This window comes from Mchenga conophoros, linkage group LG22, assembly GCF_057382185.1.
Source record: "Mchenga conophoros isolate Kocher_MC1m ecotype Shallow Benthic linkage group LG22, M_conophoros_male_GT1.1, whole genome shotgun sequence".
Classification (NCBI taxonomy): Eukaryota; Metazoa; Chordata; class Actinopteri; order Cichliformes; family Cichlidae; genus Mchenga; species Mchenga conophoros.
The window spans coordinates 6,793,329-6,812,723 of record NC_140546.1 but is presented as its reverse complement, the minus strand read 5'-3'; the positions used below and the strand labels follow the sequence as shown (position 1 = coordinate 6,812,723).

The following is a 19,395-nucleotide window of genomic DNA, read 5'->3' as shown; positions in this document are numbered from 1 at the left end:
TTTTATTGTTGGGGAATGCTGGCATGAAATACTTAATCTGCCCAATACTCTCACATATCAGCTAGCTCCCAAACAGGCTGCTATCAGCAACAGGAGACCGTGGTCTCAAAAATTAACTTTATGATCTAGCATTTTTTTTTTTTTTTTTTTTTTTTTTTTTAAGTGACATCAGAAACAGCAGCATGTGACATCACGTGATGGCGGAGCTTCAGTTCATCCTTTGTCATTTTTTTTTTTTTTTTAATAGGACAGGGGGAAAGAATGAAAGAAAGAGGGGGAGAGAAAGAAAGAAAACCAAAGGGGAGAAGAGACGGTGAGAAGGGGGGGAAGAGAGAAAAAAAAAACAAACAACAAAAAAAAAACCTCCTGGGTCACCTGTATGGAGAAAAAAAAACAAACAAACAGAGGAGACAGCAAACAACAAAGAGCAACATAATAATAGTAAAAAAAGCACCATCACAATAAACTAGCTAGTCATAGATATCAATAGTTACTAAATAATAGATGATATTGTTCAGCACGCAAGATAGACAGCGCACAGTGTGCTTTGAGGCAGCAGCCAAGAAAGCTTTAGTCTGCGTCTGTGAATACCCATGTGTACACCTGTGTGCATACCTGTGTGGATCAGCATGCTTGCATTCCAAAGGTTTCTCCATGTAATGATCTGCTAGGGAGTGTGGGGAGCCACAGCCCTGTCCTTTATGGTATCAAGCGGGTATGGAGGAGATCTAGCATTAACAAAGTCACAGTCAAAGCCGAGAGAAGCAGCTTGAAGACAGCAGAGACCTGAGTACTTTTTCCTCTGTTAACAGGTTCACGCTCTGTTATCAATAGACAATTAACAACTAACTGAAAACTCACAGAGGCCACACCTGTCTCCTCACTTCCATCAGACCTCTCCCTCTATTCCCTACATCCAGCCTATGCTTCAGCAACATATTGATCCTGATGTCATGCTGCAATGCACAAACTATGCCCAATATACTAACTACAATCTTGCGTAATACTGACATCATGGCAATGGAGTCTGCTGTCTGGGATCTCTAATCTTCCCCAGCTTATCTTTTCTCTCTACATTTTCCTGTTACACCCAAACTGGTCGCAGCAGATGATTATCCTCCCGGATTTTAGTTCTGCTGAAATTTTCTTGCTGTTAAAAAGGATTTTTTATACTCAGTTTTGCCAGGTACATTCATTAACTACAGATATCAAACCCATCCCCACATACAGTCCATTTTGATCTTACGTGCACTGTTTCTGTCAGTGCAAATATCTTTGATTACTTCGCTCTCACACTGCAGGCTTACTTGTTATTCCTAAAGTATTTAAAAGTAGACAGGGAGGCAGCTTTAATTTTCAGGCCCCTCTTCTGTGAACCAGCTTACAGTTTGGACTTGGGATTCAGACACTAACTCTACTTTTTAGATTAAGCCTAAAACTTTCCTTTTTGGTAAAGCATACAGTTGGGGCTGGTTCAGGTGACCCTGGATCCTCCCTTAGTTATGCTGCAATAGGTGTAGGCTGCTGGGGGATTCCCATGATGCACTGAGTATTTCCTCTTCAGTCACCTTTCTCACTCAGTGTGTGTTAACCGACCTCTCTGCACTGAGTCGTACTTGTTATTCATCTCTGGCTCTCTTCCACAGCATGTCTTTTGTCCTGTCTTCCTTCTCTCTCACCTCAACTGGTCGTGGTAGATGGCCGCCCCTACCTGAGCCTGGTTCTGCTGGAGGTTTCTTCTATTAAAGGGAGGATTTCCATCCCACTGTGCTTGCTCTTAAAGATTTATGTGATTATTTACTCTGTAAATATTATTGTAGTATCTACCTTAGAATATAAGTGCCATGAGCTGACTGTTGTTGTGATTTGGTGCTTTATAAATAAAACTGAATTGAATCAAATTGAATTAATTCACATACTAAAAAAAAACCAGGAAATTTTATGTTTTATTTTTTATATTGTTTATCTATTTACTTTGGTGTAGTATGAATGGCCACAGTGGGGGCATTTGACAAATTTAACATTAGTTCCAAACACTATAGCCTGAAATAACAGTACAGATCTCAGAGCCACAGTGAAATGACTGCATGATAGTAAACTGATGATGTATAAATGAAATGATAATATCTTCTAACTCCATTTTTCCATCTATGTCATGGATAAGTAAAGAGCTGCAGGTCGGTCTCTATAGCTGCTAAAAACATAAACTTGAATTCCTTAGCTGTGCGATATTTCAAATAAATTTGGGGAAAAGAGTTTGGTTTATGTGAAACAGTGTAGAACAAATGCTGCCATTTAACATGCAAATCACACACATGATCTTTTTGACTGCAGTTTTCTTTACTCAATAAAAACATTAAGCATCACAGAAAGCGAAAGCTTGTTTTTATGGTGTCATGTGACCTACAGCTAACAGATCTGTTATACTCTTGTCTGGTTATGTCCCTGGGTTCCTGTTAGGAGTTTTCACTTCTCTGTTTTCTTGTGGTATGTACTGTCTGTCGTGGAAGTTTGTGATTCACGTCTGCAACACGGAAAGAGCTGTGATCAAGCTATTTATTACTGCGCGCAGGAGAACACGCATACACATCAAAACATAACAGGTTAGTAATGAGCGTTCTAACCTCGGGGCGTAGCAGCGCCCCTTTTATAACATCGCACAAACTGAGCAAGACGGTTAGCAGATAATATAGTGAAACATCGTTAGGCCTAGATGAGCAGTTTTCACAAGCTCAAGCTGACACATACTTGGTTCATCTTAAGCAGGCAGTTATACAAGTGAGATTCTAAACACATGAAACTAAAATTAGAATTTCCCATAGCATGCCACATTTGTCTGTTTGTATCCTCAGTTGTCATTGTTTTGTTATTGTTGCATTTTCAAAATCATTAAAATCATTAAAATTAACCCTTGATAGTTGACATGAAATTCTCAGTACATTCTTCTTTTGGGTCACTCAGAGTACATATGTGCAAAGCTTCATCTAAAATTGATGTCATATTTTAATCAGACTCAATACGATAAATGATTGTATCATACAAAGTTTATGATATGGTATAGCTGTCATTATATTTAAAATTGGGTAATATTCTACATGAAACAGTAAAATGTGTTCCTTTAAGCATTTAATATAGTTTATGTTCTTCTCTTTTAAATACAATAAAATTGGAAAATTATTGCATTCCATTTTAAAACAGGAAATAATATACATTTATCAGATTTAAGACAGCATTTGTTTTAAATCTGGGTTGCTATTATTATTTCAGAGGACTCAAAATCAAGTTAAAAAAAACTTTATTTTCAAAGTATTACAGCAAAATAAATTCGTTCTGATACTGTAACATAAAGCTTTCATTTTTAATAAAGCACACGTGTTTTTAATTGACTCGTAGGCGGCTCTCTACCGCAGCCGCGAGGACGGGATGTGATGTTTCACATCCACTTCAGGACGATACGTCAACTGCCAAACAATGACTGTATAAAAGATGACTGTATATCTTTTATACAGTCATTGCTGCCAAATGGGAGAAGCCTGGGCTAAATTAGAACAATAACTCACTGCTTTGGTCCTAAAGGTATAATCCAAATGAAGCTACGATGGGAAGGTTGTTATTGTTGCTTTTCCTCTGTCAGTTTGCGTCATCAGGTAAGAATTATGTCCACGTTATTGATATTTTATTTGGAAATTTGATCTCTCTCTGTACTTTCACTGTCTTCAGCTTCACTTTTACATCTGAATGAAAATACGATTTTACTGAGAGGAGACAGACCGCGGACAGTTTTATGTTGTACATTTGCTTTCATAAATCACAGACCATAAATCAACATTTGAAAAAAGAAAAAAGAAAGAAAAAAACGACATTTTTTCCACAGAATAGAGGTCAGGCCAACGATATAGATCAGATAAAGACTGTTTAAATTTAAACGGCTCGGTTTCTTTCTCTCTCTCTCTCCCTCTCTCTGTTTTGGTTAATATATGGCTACAAAGTATTGACTCCGGGGGCTGAATAATTACGCACACCCCACTTTTCAGTTATTTATTTGTAAAAAATGTTTGGAATCATGTCTGATTTTCGTTCCACTTCTCACATGTGCACCACTTTGTGTTGGTCTTTCACGTGGAATTCCAATAAAATTGATTCATGTTTGTGGCTGTAATGTGACAAAATGTGGAAAAGTTCAAGGGGGCCGAATACTTTTGCAAGCCACTAGAACTGCAATGCCACCTAACTGAAAGTCTGATTATTGTTACAGTGAAACACTCCTTGAAGTTTTTCTTCTGTCAAACATCTGGAATCCAGAACATTCCGGAGTTTGTGGTGGTTGGACTTGTTGATGGAGTTCAGAAAAGTTACTATGATAGCAGGACAGAGCGACCAGAACCCAAAACAGAATGGATGAAAAAACTCATGAAGGATGACCCTCAGCACCTGGAGTGGTACACTGCTCGCTCTTTGCATGTCCAACACTTATTCAAACATTACATTGAGAATTTGAGGAAACGTTTCAACCAAACCGAAGGTATGAATTTGTTTCATTTGTTGCAGCAGAATTTATTTTCGTTGTGGTTTTGGTTTAAAATAAAAAACTACAAGTTTATTAGATTAGGGTTAGATATAGAATGTAAAATAACCAGTGTTGGGACTAACGTTACAGTAACTATGTTAATATTGTGGTAACGAGCACGGTAACTAGTTATTATGCCAAAATCAGGAACACGTTAGTCGTTACTGGGATTTAGATAGGGTCGTTACTCGTTACTTCGTGTGGTGGCTATCGCGGAGCTTCCACAGATTCAGTAACATTAGCAAGTGGTGGAGGCCAGCAGGTGGATGAAGGAAAAGGGGACGCAGAAGGAAGAGAGACCCGAGGCGGCCGCCGGTCCAAGTGTGAACTGAACTTCAGGTAAGAAGTTATGACCTGCAGTCTCTCTGGGTCAGATATGAACCAAGTTTAGGTGGAGTTTATTTTCGTTATTCTGACTTTTTCCTACTGCCTACTAGCTAGCATGACGGAGTTTCTATACAGCTGGGTGGGTGCTATGTTACTGATGTTGAACTTTATTTTGTTCATAAGTTATTAGAGTTGCCAACCGTCCCGTCTGGTATTCAGAGAAAATATTACGCGTTTCTTATTGAGGTGAAAAGGAACAGTTTGTCCCGTAATTCAGCTACAATGGAAAAGGCACAAAGCTGGAGTTATTCTGTGTCTTTGCTGCACAGCTGCCTCTTCTTTCATTCTCCCCCTCCCTCTCCTGTTTCTACTTCAGTCATGAAAACTGATCAATGATCAATGATCAGCTGATCGTCTCTCTTGTTTCTTTATCGCCCACTTTGCGCCGAAAGAGGAAACCAGTGGATGTCGCGCTAAACAACAGCAGCACGTTTAAGCTTGATCAGCTGTTGTTAGAATTTATTTAATATTAATTTCTAGTATCAGCTGATGTTTGCTGGAGCCACAGCTGTAAACCTGCTGGTCATGATATGGTTTGGTTATGTGGTGAGAGGGAAACATGAAGATGAAACCAGGAGATGTCCTTACTGAATCATCAGAGCTGTGATGGAGAAACAGGTTTACATTTTAGGTGACATGAATGAGTTGAAGGGAAGTTATGAACTGTTTCTGAGAGACAAATAACACCAGGATCCTTTTTTAGGTAGCTGACAGCTGGTAACTGTGCAGGGGCGGGTCTAGCAAAGTTTTGCCAGGGGGCAGGTAGGGCATTAACAGGGAAAGGTGGGCACAAAGAAATACTTTTCTTTCTTATTCTCATTTAAAATGTCTAGCTTTTAAAAAATAATTATCTGAATCTTACAACAAACAATTGATAGTTTGATGCATATATACCATCAAAACAGTGAACATCACTGTCACAACAGTGTTTATTTTCATTCAAAGGCTTCATGATATTTGCTATAATGGCGGCCAGTCTCTAGTCAAAATGCCCGGGACGATTTTCTGTCCCAGTCCAGCTCTGTATGCAGCTCATCTGCAGTCTGGTGTTGCCTACATCTTCCTATTCAGAAGGCAGAATTTCTGAGTTCTGAGTACAATCGAAAGAACCACGACTGCAGTTTTTGTGTTGGATGTAAAAGGCGCACATGACTCTGTGACGTAGGCTAGAATCATGGCAGCAGTCAATGACGGTCCAGGCGTGGGATTTCTCTCGTGGAAATATGCACATTATCTTTTCCTTTCTATTGGTAGGTGGCACAGCGCACTTGTGGCAAGTAAGCAAGCTAGAAGACTGGCAAAGTTATGGAAGCAACACATTAACAAGAGAATTCTGAGTAAAACTAAAGTTACTTTCCCTAGTAACTAGTTACTTTGAAAGTAACGAGTAACTTGAAGTAACTGAGTAACTTTTGATAGAAGTAACTAGTAATGTAACTAAGTTACTATTTTAAAGTAACTTACCCAACACTGAAAATAACATAATGTGATCTGCTACTTCACGCACACGTGAAGAGAAAAGAAGAAAAGAAAATAAGAACAGTGAACGAAGCAGAGAAAAAGGTGAACCTTCCACAGTGTCCATTAGTTGATAGACTGTTTTATGTGCCAGTAACTGTATGTCCCTCTATTTTTGTGTCTGTAATGCTCACATCTCACTGGTTTCCTGCAGTTATTGTCACTATGTCTTTTTTCAGGTGTTCATATTTTCCAGAGTATGAATGGCTGTAACTGGGATGACGAGACTGGACAGATTAATGCGTTCAATCAGTACAGTTATAATGGAGAAGACTTTCTAACATTCGACCCGCAGCGACTGACATGGATTGCTCTAAAACCACAGGCTGTCATCACCAAACTGAGATGGGATGGTGAAGAAGATCAATTAAAATGCAATAAGAACTTTTATGTCCACGAATGCCCTGAGTTTTTGAAGAAGTATGTTCAGTATGGGAAAAACTTTTTGCAGACAGCAGGTAGAATTAAAGAATCTGGTGTAGAAAAATAAAATAAATTATATGACAATTTAAATACAATGTAAAACCTTCCTAGCTTTATCTTTTTGCAGTCCTTCCTTCAGTGTCTCTCCTCCAGAAGTCTTTATCCTCTCCAGTCACCTGCCACGCTACAGGTTTCTATCCTGACAGAGGTTTGATGTTCTGGAGGAAAGATGGAGAAGAGCTCCATGAAGGTGTAGATCCTGGAGAGATCCTTCCCAACAATGATGGGACCTTCCAGATGAGTATTGATCTGAATGTTTCATCAGTCACACCTGAAGACTGGGAGAGGTACGACTGTGTGTTTCAGCTCTTTGGTGTGAATGAGGACATCACCACCAAACTGGACAAAACCCTGATCAGGACCAACTGGGGTAAGACTGGATCCTGGAATGGTTATGAATCATTTTTACAGAGTAGCCATTGATTTTAAAAAGTGAATACTCTGTCACACCAACCCTTTGCATGTCCTCCTTTACTACATCAATTTTCCTTTTCCTTCTGGTGGCACCTCCAGCTTCAACATCTGTTGTCTAATGTTCTCTGCTGGAGGTTTCTTCCTGTTAAAAGCTGTTTTTAACATATACGATCAATTGAGTGTTATCAAGTCTTGATAATGGTGTAAGGGTTTTACATTAAAATATTAAGTTTCTTGAGACGATGCTGGATAAGCTGACCTTTGTCACACTGGTGTTCACCAATCCAATCAAACAATTCTATTATCAATTCATAAAGAACAATTACTAACAAATCAGTAAGATGCTTCACTTAAAATGGAACACAAATGGTAGATAACTGAAGTAAGCAAAAAGTAATGAAATACTATAAGTATGGTTTATCTTCAGCGTGCACAAGAAGATTAAGTACATTGGAGTATTAACTGAGTTTTAATGGTTTTCTGTTGCCTCCAGTTTTGTCAGATGCATCAACTATGAGGTCCTTACTGAGTCATTCCTCACTTGTTCTTTATAACACAGAGCAAAAATGTGTGGGATTACTAAAGTGTTTCCACATTTTGTTCAATAGGGAAGCCCGCTCACATTATACCTACAGCGGTTGTTCTAGCTATCGTCCTCATTGCAGCTGTTGCAGCTGTGGCAGTTGTCGCATACAAAAGAAAGAAAGGTGAGTGATCTCAGTTGGAGAAACATTACATTTAGTTTTTGAATTTGTGTTTTAGTCCATACTGACACATTTAACATTAGTTCCAAACACGTACAGCCTGAAAGAGTAGCGTATACGTGTATATATATAAGAGTTTACGTTTCAGAGCCACAGAGAGATTAATATATGACACCTGACTGATAATGTGAGAAGCATCAGTGTAATAGATAAGTACAGAGCTGATCTTCATTGCTGTGCAGAACACAAATTATTGAAATCTCTACCTGTGAACTACATTCGAGGAAAAGAGTTTGCTCATGTGGAACAGCGTAGAACATATTACTGCTGGCATTTAGAATGAAAAGCACACTTCAAAAAACAAGCTTCGTGTTCCTGTGATGCTTAATGCTTTTAAGGAGTAGTGATGAGATTTTGTGTCATGTGACCTTTAGTCATGTGTCTGCCAATCATTTCTCGGTTTGAGTTAAAAACAAAAACTGAAACAGCTCGTGATTGTTGCGGTAAAATTTCTTTTCTTGGTGGTACTTTCCCTCATGTTCCACCATGCACAGCATGTGATATTTATGCTTCTTGATAATGTGACTTCCCCAATTCATATTTCTGCTTGCCTGACTCTTTATTGCATGTTTAGCTAGAAAGCTAGTGTGTTTGCTAACAGAAATCATCAATCACTGTACATTATAGAAAATATCAGCTTTATCTTTGTGTTCTTACAGCTCCTGCCAATGCCTCTGAACAGTCTGAGACACTAAATCCACAAACATGACCATCCTTCACGCAGTTCTGCGCTCTGCATGACTTTACTCTGGCTGTTTCAGTTCTTCCACAGTTTAAAGTTTTACATTTTATATACAGTACTTATCAAAATACCCAACAGGTAACATGATACATCATAAAAAGTTTTTTGTTGTTTATTTTAAAGGCACACACTGCAATAAATGTATGTGCCTCAAATGAAGCTGAAATATTGATATAGTATCATTTCAAAAATATAATTTATCTTGGTTCATTTAACTTTAGGGGTGTTACCTCTTCTGGATGTTTATATGTTTACTTTTTGTGTAGTTAACAGTCAAATATTTGTCACCCTTTATTAAATCTAATGTATAATAATTCATGCATTACGTGTATAATCGTTTCATGTAATGAATTTGACATTTACATTCAGTTAGAGAATTTATATGTTATGTCTGATCATTGGTCATATCACCTGCATGGGACAGATGGCTTATAAATCACTCTGGGTCTGCTTTGGCATAAAACCCAGTTCACACTTACCGTAACCTTTTATAATTATTTGAACATTTAATGTCTTCTAAACACGGAGACATTCTCTCCTTACTTTTTCATGTATTCAGAAATATTCTGTATTGATGTGCAAAACCTTTTATCTGTAAAACATTCATATGTTTGAGCTACATGTTAATGTCATGGTCCTGAGTCTGTGACTCAGTGGTTTTGGTTTTGGTTATTATTATCTTGTTCTTAAGGTTAATTCTTATTTTCATGTTCTTTGGGGTTGGGTTCTGGTTATATTTTGAGCAACTTCTGTTCTGTGTTTCTGCCTGCCCTGGTCTCATGTCTCTGTGTTTGTCTGTGTTCAGTCTGTGTGTTTCCTGTTTTACTTTGAAGGTCAGTGTCTCAGATTAATGTATTCTGTTTTGCTTCCCTCGGTTCTTGTCAGGTTTGATTGCTCCCAGCCGTGCTTCTCTTGTGTCTCTCCTTTCCTTGTTACTGCCTTTGTATTTAAGCCTTGTGTTCTCCGTGCTTAGTTGTCAATGTCTCATCCCTGGAACTGTGTGTGTGTGTTTCCCTGTGTTTCCTTGTGTCTCTGTTTAGCATTCCCAATCTACTGTTGTATTCTGTATTGTTGTTAAGCCTGAAATAAAGCAGTGATCTTTGAGTTCAGTTCTTTTTCCGAGAGTTTTGCATTTGCACACAGCCAGTTCATGACAGTTGGAGGTATGTAATGTTTTTTATGAATAATTCAGTGGACAAACATATTTGCTTTTTAACCCAGTTTTTCCTTATTTTTTGGGTAAATTTCATATACATAAAATTTATGAATCCAAAAACAACATTCTTGATATTTCTAATATAAACTATTGCTACAATTTTCTTAGAACAACAGCCGTATTACCTTTAACACTCAGTATTATGTTTTATGTACTTTCCAGGACTTTTTTCTCCTTTTTTAGGCAAACCTAGAAACCAGGAACTAAATATAATACAAACAGAAAACCATATTTCAAAGAGTATAACTTAAACCAAAAACACTGGGTCACCAGACCCAGTGCTGTGACACTCTCCTAGAATTCTTGCTTTTGCTTGTGAGCTATTTGAGCACCTAAAAACTTGTTGAAATAATAAAAAATAAATGTCATTACCTTCTTTCTTTGTTCTGCTTCCTGCCTGCCTGCTGTTCTCTCCGGGGAGTGGGGGTCAATCCTGTCATAGTCATATGAATATAAGGAAGCATGCATGAGTGAGAGTTTAGCCAGAATGAATATAAGACAACCTGTCGCGGTCCTGGGTCGATGACCCAGTGTTTTGTTTGTTATTATTATTGTTGATTTATTTATTTATTATGTTTGGGTCCTTTTCCTGCAACACACAACTGTTCCATGACACAACCAAATGATAAAACAATGATAAATAATTTCTATTATTGTGGCACATGATTTTTTTTCCATCTTAAAGAGTTGAAAGTGAATTGTTTAGTTATTTTTAAGAAAAAAAAATGGCCAAACAGAGTCAAATGAGAAAATTGAAATATACATCTTGGTAGATGACTTTCATTTCACAAATGGAAAGAAAAAGTTTCTCTTTCATTTAATGGCTTACGTCTGTGAGCCCTTCAAGGACCTTAAGGTTTTCAGTTCAGTTGCATGAGCCTGGTATGCTTGCCCTGTGCTGCAGTATGGGCAGGTTTTTGCCACAGCATTAAAATTTTTACATCTGTCGATAATCACTACATCTGTAAAAATTTAAGACGACAGTATACTATAAACATGACACGTACCATACTATAATCCTATGAGGACTAAAGCTTCACTAAAAACACATCACACTTATTGAAAGAGGAGGAAAGAATGGTCTCAGTGTGAGCTGGATAATAGAAGATTACAGAAAGACCTGTATAAGTGTATCAGTAAATTTATGCCATGTACTTTGAATTCAGGTGATTGGACACAGGAATAATGTGTAATTTTCAATTATTCAGTTTTTTTTTTTAAATTATTAATCCTGCCTGGACTCTCTTGTAGTGATGCTAGTTACAGATTCTTCATATAACACCAGCAGCTAAACTCCTGCAAACTCCATATCTTCTGTTACTTTCTGCATCTGCACGGCTGAGGGGAGCCGAGTATCCATCATTTGACTCCACTGCTGTTCAGAGCCTTTCAGTTCTTTTAGTCCCAACAAGCTTTCTGACATCTTTCTGTCACTTGCTCAGAGATTTGTCCTTACCCATGCCTGCTTGGGGCTTTTTATTTCAGCATAGAGCATTGATAAAAAGTTGATTGCAAAATGACACACCATCTCTTAACAGTGAAAAGTCTGTGGGAACTAAAAACAAAGACAGCTTAAAGACGACATGATATAAGTGAAAATAATCTCCCTTTTGCGTTTCTTCTGCCAGCTGTAGGTGGGCTCATTTTGGAAACTGTGGGCCGTCTGAGCGTAAGAGCAAATATAATTGTTTAGTTTGGAGGACTTACTTCATCAGAGAGTTGATCTGGTGGGTGACGGTTTGAATCTAGCACAGTTCCAAGTCAAGTCCATCATATTTTCAAGGTCTGAAAATCCTCGAGCTTTAACCATACAGAAAGGATGAAGTTATTTATGTAGCTTCTCTTCTGCCCTGCTGTATTTGCAGGTAAAAAAAAAACATTTAATCAAATCTGTAAACAGCAGCATATTTGTTTTGCTTTTGTAGGTAGTTCATAGACTCTGTATCAATGCTCATTTAATCATTTTATGAGAATATAAAACAGGACAAATATATTTTTTATCATGTGTATGAATTTTACTGGTGTCACAACTCTTTTTCATTACTATCATAAATGATACAGATGAAAAGGTTTGATGTAAAAAGTGTGAAAGAAGTCAGGTTTTCTTATATAAAAGGTTCAAATCAGATTTATCTCATTAAAGTAGTTTTTAAAGATTTAGGCTGATTATTATCAATATTTTTGTAGTTCAGAAAAGGGAAAACTTTTATTTTCTTTACTCACAGAGGTTTATTATTTACCTATCAGTTAGTCAGAGTCCAGTGGAACCAAATATGCCGTAGAGGTGGTTTCACTCAGCAGCCAATCACATTCACATGCCCTCTGATCCCAACAGTCTGTGATATTTGATTGTGAAATGTAAATAAATTGTTTGTATAGTTGCAATTATGTCTTATTCTGAATGAAGCCACTTTAATACTCCAGTTAACTAACAACTTCATCCACATCCTTGTCAAAATATAAATAACATTAAGATTTTCTTCTGTCACATTGTGTCCTTACATGCTCACACACACACACACACACACACACACACACACACACACACACACACACACACACACACACACACACACACACACACACACACACACCTACTCACATCACTTTTACTGATTCTCATACGAGAATGCGTTCACCAAATCATACTGAATGCATCACATTTCACACTCTATTTGTATGTTTTATTGACTTATATACTAACAATATAAACATTGTTCGCCCCACAGAGAGACACTCACTGAAGTATTTCATCACGGCATCTTCTGGAAACCCAAACATCTCAGAGTTTATGGGTGTTGGGATGGTTGATGGCGTCGAGGCGGGTTACTGTGACCTCAGAAACAGGATATTGGAAATAAAACAGGACTGGGCGAAGAAAATAGTAGACAAAGACCCTCGGCAGTTACCGTATTACACTCATGTGTGCTTTGAGAATCTGCCACCTTTCTTCACAGATACAATGTCCACTGTGAAGCAGGATTTCAACCAAACTGGAGGTGTGATATTTTATGTTATTCCTTACACCAGTCAGTACAAATTATACAAATGCCTACACAAAAATGATTTAAGTAAATTAATTTTGTTTTTTTTTTATTTCGTAATTAAAGATCTTAAGTCTTAAAAATTTACTTCTCCACTGAATCCAGGAATCATCAAACCTTGTAGATGTGAACATACTTAAAACTGTGATAAAACAATCACTTATAATCACTGTTGTTTGTCCTGCGCTTAACAATTGTATCTTAACAGTTGTTCTGATTCTTATAATTTGTCATCTAGATGTCTACTCCTGGGTTAAATTAATTTCTGTCTCTTGTCCTTCATCTTTTATTTTTGAGGTATCACATCAAGTTAATTTGTACATGTTACAGCATTTCAGCTATCTTCCTTTAGTCATGCTAATAAAAAGTTGACAGATCAGCTCAGATCTGAGCATAGCTCAAACCTTGAAAAATAGCAGAAATGAATAATAGTAACAAGTTCATTTTAGTGTGTGTTTTCTTTCTCTTTCTTCAGGTGTCCACTTTTTACAGAGGATAGATGGCTGTGAATGGGATGAAACCACTGGCAAGGTGACCGGATTGACACGTTTTGGGTATGATGGAGAGGACTTTATTGAGCTTGATCTAAAGACACTGACATGGATCGCACTGAAACCAGAGGCTGTCAATACCAAAATAAGATGGGAGAGAGCTGATCTGAGAGACGCTCAATACTTTCTCAATGTGGTTTGTCCAACTTGGCTGAAGACAGTTTGGAACACTGCAAGAAGTTCCCTGCAGAGAAAAGGTAAAATTACATGACCCAAAGCATTTTCATGGATGCAGTAGTCTGCAGTGTTTTTATATTATATGCAGTAGTTTATGTTAAAATATATGTATAAAAATAGTTATCTCTGAAAAAATGTATAGGTTGACTATTACATCCTCAGCCTAGACTTAACAGGATTGTAATTTTCCATTCTTTCAATCCCAAGATTCCCGAACAAAGTTTAAACAACAGTTCTCAAACCTATACTAACAACCAAAAAGCAGGAGAAAAAGGATTTCGTCCAAAGAGCTTGTCACTCCCTTTAGTTGCTAGATTCTGATCATGCTGCCTACACAAACATTTTATTCAACTTTTACAATATTTTCTGGCTCACTTTGCCTCCCAAAGGGATATGGAGAGGTAAAGGGAGATGTCATACAGATGCTACAGACAGATGAAAAATAAAAGTAGCACTAACAAGTAAAGCACAAAGGACATGGAGAACACCAGAAGGTCACACAGAAGGTAAAACAGTGTGACACCTGTGAGGCTCAGGGAGAAGACTATATCCACACAGTGTGGAGTGAACGCAGGTGAAACCAGTGAGGGTGTGGCAGACAATCACACAGGAGGGAAACTAGACACAGGTGCAGACAATCAGCGAATCAGAGGTGGGAAGTAAAGCCACAGGAGACAGGCAACCCTACTTTTCATGTTTCCAGACTGCAACTGATTGACTCGACCGACTCTTCCCGTTGTGTCTTACTCCCAGTAGAGATCTCAGGGGAGCAGAAGCAGCAGGCATTTATCAATATAAAAAATCCTTCACTCAAAGCCTCATTTTAATTTGATAACAGTTGAATATAACATGTGGAACAACTGTATCATAAACAGTTTTATTATAGCACAACCTCAGCTCTATTTCATCATCTCATGTGTAACAGAGCTCAGGCCATTTTCACAACTTGACAGTGTGAAAAATGATCATACTGGAGAGGAGAGATGCACAGGTGGGGGCGACATCCAGGCTGAGAGAAATTTGCCCGAGTGTTTGGAATTTTTTGCTGAGGACTGTTATGCTGGTTTATATCAATCTGAACAGATTAATTGATGCTTATTTTGGATTGCAGACTTTGGACTTGGAAGCTGGAAAGTGGAGTCAGTGTGGGAGGGTTGGGCAGACTAACATGATAGGGAAGGAGGTGGATAGCTATAACAGCAGTTATGGAGATGAGCGATGAGGAGGTATATGGGAGTAATACAGAGGTAAATGAGCAGCAGGAGGTGGTGAGAGGAGGTGGATACTGGATGGCCAATGACAGAAAGAGAAACAAGGAGCAGGAGGCTAGGCTGGAAGGTAGAGACAGTAAGAGTTGGGAGGATGTGGTGAAGAAGTCAAAGCTGGAATCCCTTCATCTTGTGTTGAGCTTCCAGGGTAATGGAGAAAAACAGGTGGAAAAGGCGACAAAGCTTGTGAGTGTAAGAAAAGTCAAAGTGTAAAGAAGTGTGAAAGTTGGAGTGCAGAGAGTGAGTGGGAGTAAGGAGATGATAACAGGAGTCCCCTTTAGTGTTAACACAGCAGCATTTTGGTTTTGGTGTCAAACCAAAATGCTTGAACAGTGGAGGGGAAGGTAGTGCTGCCTACTGAGGATGTGAGACGATGAAGCAAGAGGCCGATTTCCCACAGTGGACAACCTTAAACCCATTTCTTTTGTTTTGGTGCCTCCCACCAGAGGTCCAGGTGGAGCTGTGGAGCCAGCAGGTGTTTAACAAAATAACACATTTCTGTTTCATAGCCTCAAGTTAAAGTAATGTCAGTTAAATATGACGTGTGGAAATACTGCAAATTGCGTTTTTCCTTAACTGTTCGCATTTCCTTTCCTTGTCTGTTTTTCCTTTCTCAACTTTCAATACTACTTTCATCCACATTCACTCACTCTACACAACTTCTATCTTCCTCCTCTCCAGTTCTTCCATCAGTGTCTCTCCTCCAGAAGACTCCCTCCTCTCCAATCAGCTGCCACGCTACAGGTTTCTATCCTGGCAGAGCCGTGATGTTCTGGAGGAAAGGTGGGGAGGAGATTCATGAAGATGTTTATCTTGGAGAAATCCTCCCCAACAATGATGAGACCTTCCAGATGAATGCTGACCTGAGCATATTATCAGTCACACCTGAAGACTGGGGAAGGTACGACTGTGTCTTTCAGCTCTCTGGTGGTGTGGACATCATCACAAATCTGAATGAAAGCATTATCAGGACCAACTGGAAAGGTGAGAAAAACATATTTGAGCAATTTAGTTTGTTGATACAGTGGATTGTCTAAACTGTGAGGCTTGAATCTTTCTTCCTGGCTTCTTTTTTCATTATTATTATTACTTTGGGAATAACTGATGGAGATCCAAGCTGGGCTGGAAAATATGTACATTCTTCAAGGCTGTTAATGCTGTTAATATTCTTAAGATTAAGAAAAAAAAACGTATTTTTTTTAGTCTGTGAATTAAAAAAAAGTTCCACTAATGTTTCATACAAAAGCCATTCCACGATCAGTGGACTAACTGAAATTGTTTTATTTTTTTAACCCTCCAGCTCCTGTCAGTGTCACTGAACTCTCTGTGTGACTGAATCAACATCATGTAGACAAACACAGCACCCTACAACCGATGATACACCCCTCCAGTTAGACAAGTTTAGGGAACCGAAGATTCATGGTTATTTTATTAGTGATTTTTCTACATAACAGTTTTTAAATTTCTAGTAATTTTTAATACCATCATATAATCATTCAGTTGTTACTGAAAGAGACAAGTCAGAATCTGTAATATCCATTTCAGTCAAATTAATCTATTTCATCCATATTAACAACTTTTAGTAGTTTTCAGTTTGAGTTTCAGTGCTCAGAAACATCAAACTGTCCCGTGTGTCTCCAACACTGCCTGTTCTCCTGTGTGGGTATTAAAAGGTCGCTCTACATTAATTATGTCCTTAAGTGTCAAACCAGAGCCTGACCCACTGCTTTCAGCTGGATCAGCAGGCCAAAGGTTTTGGGCAGTGTCATGCAACTCTTTGCTTAAAGTTGTTTTATTTTCCAATAAAATGAATTTATGATTCCCCCACCCCCAATATTTACTAAAATGTTTTGAGTGTATATCTGTGTCACGAGTGTGTATCTCAATAATGATATGCAGATGAGATGCAATTATGCCCCTTCTGGCTGCCTTGATAATTATTTTATTCAACTTAATGTCAAATATGACGGCCTCGCAATCACAAAATTTAGTGATAATCATCAGCCAGAAAACTCAAAGTATAAAAATGTGACAGAAATCAGGGATTTTTGGGGGGATACTGTCCTGTGTTTTGTTGCTCACATAAAAATGGCATTCAGTCATGTTTCATTCAAATACAAATAAATAAAAATGATAAATCTCTTAACTACTGTATTTGTTTTCTTTATTGACTTTTTAAAAAAGCTCTATTAAAATGTTTTTAGAAGCATTAAGGGCTAAACTGCAAATACACAACCTTATTAATTTTTGTTCAATTTTCTAAAAAAGTGAAAAAGACAGAAAGATGTTTATCATCGTAGAGAAATGAACGCCCTGATATATTTTTAAGAAAAAAAATTGTCTCAAGTAAAAATAATTTTGTAGAACAGGTTAAATGTTGTTGTTAGGCCTTAAATCCACATATCAGACACTGATCAACAAACGCGTTTTGCGTTGTGTGAACTTTAGATTTTTTTTTTCTCCTTTAGAACAAAACAAATATTTGGACATTGTGTGGGTTTTTTATGCAGTAAGTGCATATGTGATCATTTCTTTATAAATGCACACAAAATGTCACATGCATGGTTAAATGTCCTCAGCACTGCTGTAGGTGAACGAGGCAGCCGATCATATGCATGTAATTAAGCTCTTTCCCATAAGGCGTCACTGCTGAGCTTTCTAACAGCGGAGGCATTGATTAAAGCTCAACCGGAAAATGACACTTTGTACACACTGTACAAATGCTTACGGCAATTTTACAGCCTTTTCACTTTTCTGTTTACTGCGTGTAGTTTAGAATGAGCCCATGAACGCTGTCTGGTCTGCTGATCCAAGACCTCTTTGAGGTACTTATCTCGAGCATGCTTTTTGACCACTCTGCATGTTCTGAACTTCTCTGTTTCCCTGTCACAAAGTGACGTGGCGAGCATAAAAGTGGACTGACTGAGGCAGACTTCCTCAGAGATATAGACGGACAGAGATTCACCAATGACTTAAAAACTGTTTTTATAAATTCTACAGAACAATTTCAAAATTCTGTTTCTCTTTTCTCTTTTTTCTTATTTGTATTGTGTTGGCTACATCTGGCTTTATTTATTATTACTGTTTTTATTGCTTAAAAATAAATTACTGTCAAGGTGATCTAAATACAGGTAAGGCTCCCATGCGGGGCTCCAAGTGAATACAGTGCATTTAATTACAGCGAATAACAAAACACCGTTCAAAAAAAGTCAGAACAGTTGGAAGGTTCAGTCTGCAAAAAGCTTAAAATGTAATGCAATGTCAGTTTTCTCCCAGAATTCATATCTCACAGTACAATAATATTGAATGGGTTGCATTGTTGTATTTTGTCATGTTTCTCAGGTCTTTGTCTGAATTTCTACGAACATTATTGCTAAGGATTGTCTTATTGCATTGGAGTCACACTGGGTTAAATATGTACACTTGGGTTTTAAGGGGTATTTATTATTTTCTTCTTTTTTTGGGTTGTATGGAAGCCCCAAACGCAATTTCATTGTTCTTGACAATGACAATAAATAAATACTACTACTACTACTACGCTTGATGTCTTGAAAACTCCAAATGCTGCATTCAGGGAAAGTCTCACAATAAATCAAAACACCAATAAGAGTAAGGGGTACTGCTTCACTAACCACAAACCAGCAATTATAATTTACTGCTGTGTCCTTATGAAATAAGCTCATGCATGCAGGTGTGCTATTACCACCCGGTGTGTGAGCCAGAAAGGGGGAAAACTCCCCTGGTCCCAAAAATGCACATAAACGAGCGCAACTACTCACACACAAAGGGTAAATGGTGACCAGACCAAAACACAACAAAATGGGAGATCACTAGGACTTGGGGGACCATTGTAATTGTGCAATTTATTGATGATGCAGAAGTCTAAAAAACTCAGAAAAACTGTGTGTGTGTGTAATATGAGACACTAGTTGTTGAGGGGTTAAAGAATAACTGACACTCCCCTAACCTGAGGGAGCTGAAGAGATCCTGAAAAGAAGAATGGGAGAAAATGCCCCAAAATAGGTGCGCCAAGCTTGTAACATCATGCTCAAAACACCTTAAGGACTCAACAAGACTTGAGACTTCAACTAGGTTTGCAAGAATTTTAAGCAAATGTTTCTCATTTTGTCACTATGGGGTATTGTGTGCAGAACTTTAAGGTAAAAAATCGATTTAACGCATTTTTTAACAATGCTTTAATGTGACAAAATGTGAAACTGGGATGCACTGGAGGCAGGTAAAGGCAAGATGGGAAGTGCAGACA

The 19,395-nt window shown here is 38.0% G+C and overlaps 1 protein-coding gene across 4 annotated transcripts; it reads left to right on the top strand.

Moving 5' to 3' along the window:
* Nucleotides 1-2,465: 2,465 nt before the first annotated feature.
* Nucleotides 2,466-18,665, top strand: LOC146548672 (class I histocompatibility antigen, F10 alpha chain-like). Of its 4 annotated transcripts, none has more exons than XM_085263020.1 (10): nucleotides 2,466-2,603; nucleotides 3,577-3,647; nucleotides 4,256-4,522; nucleotides 6,652-6,930; nucleotides 7,023-7,325; nucleotides 7,978-8,076; nucleotides 12,821-13,090; nucleotides 13,611-13,883; nucleotides 15,813-16,115; nucleotides 16,432-18,665. In XM_085263020.1, the coding sequence occupies exons 2-10, from the start codon at nucleotides 3,599-3,601 to the stop codon at nucleotides 16,461-16,463; spliced, it is 1,875 nt and encodes a 624-aa protein (XP_085119146.1). In that variant the 5' UTR covers nucleotides 2,466-2,603; nucleotides 3,577-3,598; the 3' UTR covers nucleotides 16,464-18,665. The 4 variants fall into 4 exon arrangements, with proteins under 4 accessions (XP_085119146.1, XP_085119148.1, XP_085119147.1 ...); XM_085263021.1 differs by having other exon boundaries at nucleotides 2,473-2,603; nucleotides 3,394-3,647; XM_085263022.1 differs by lacking the exon at nucleotides 7,978-8,076.
* The last annotated feature ends 730 nt before the right edge of the window (nucleotides 18,666-19,395 follow it).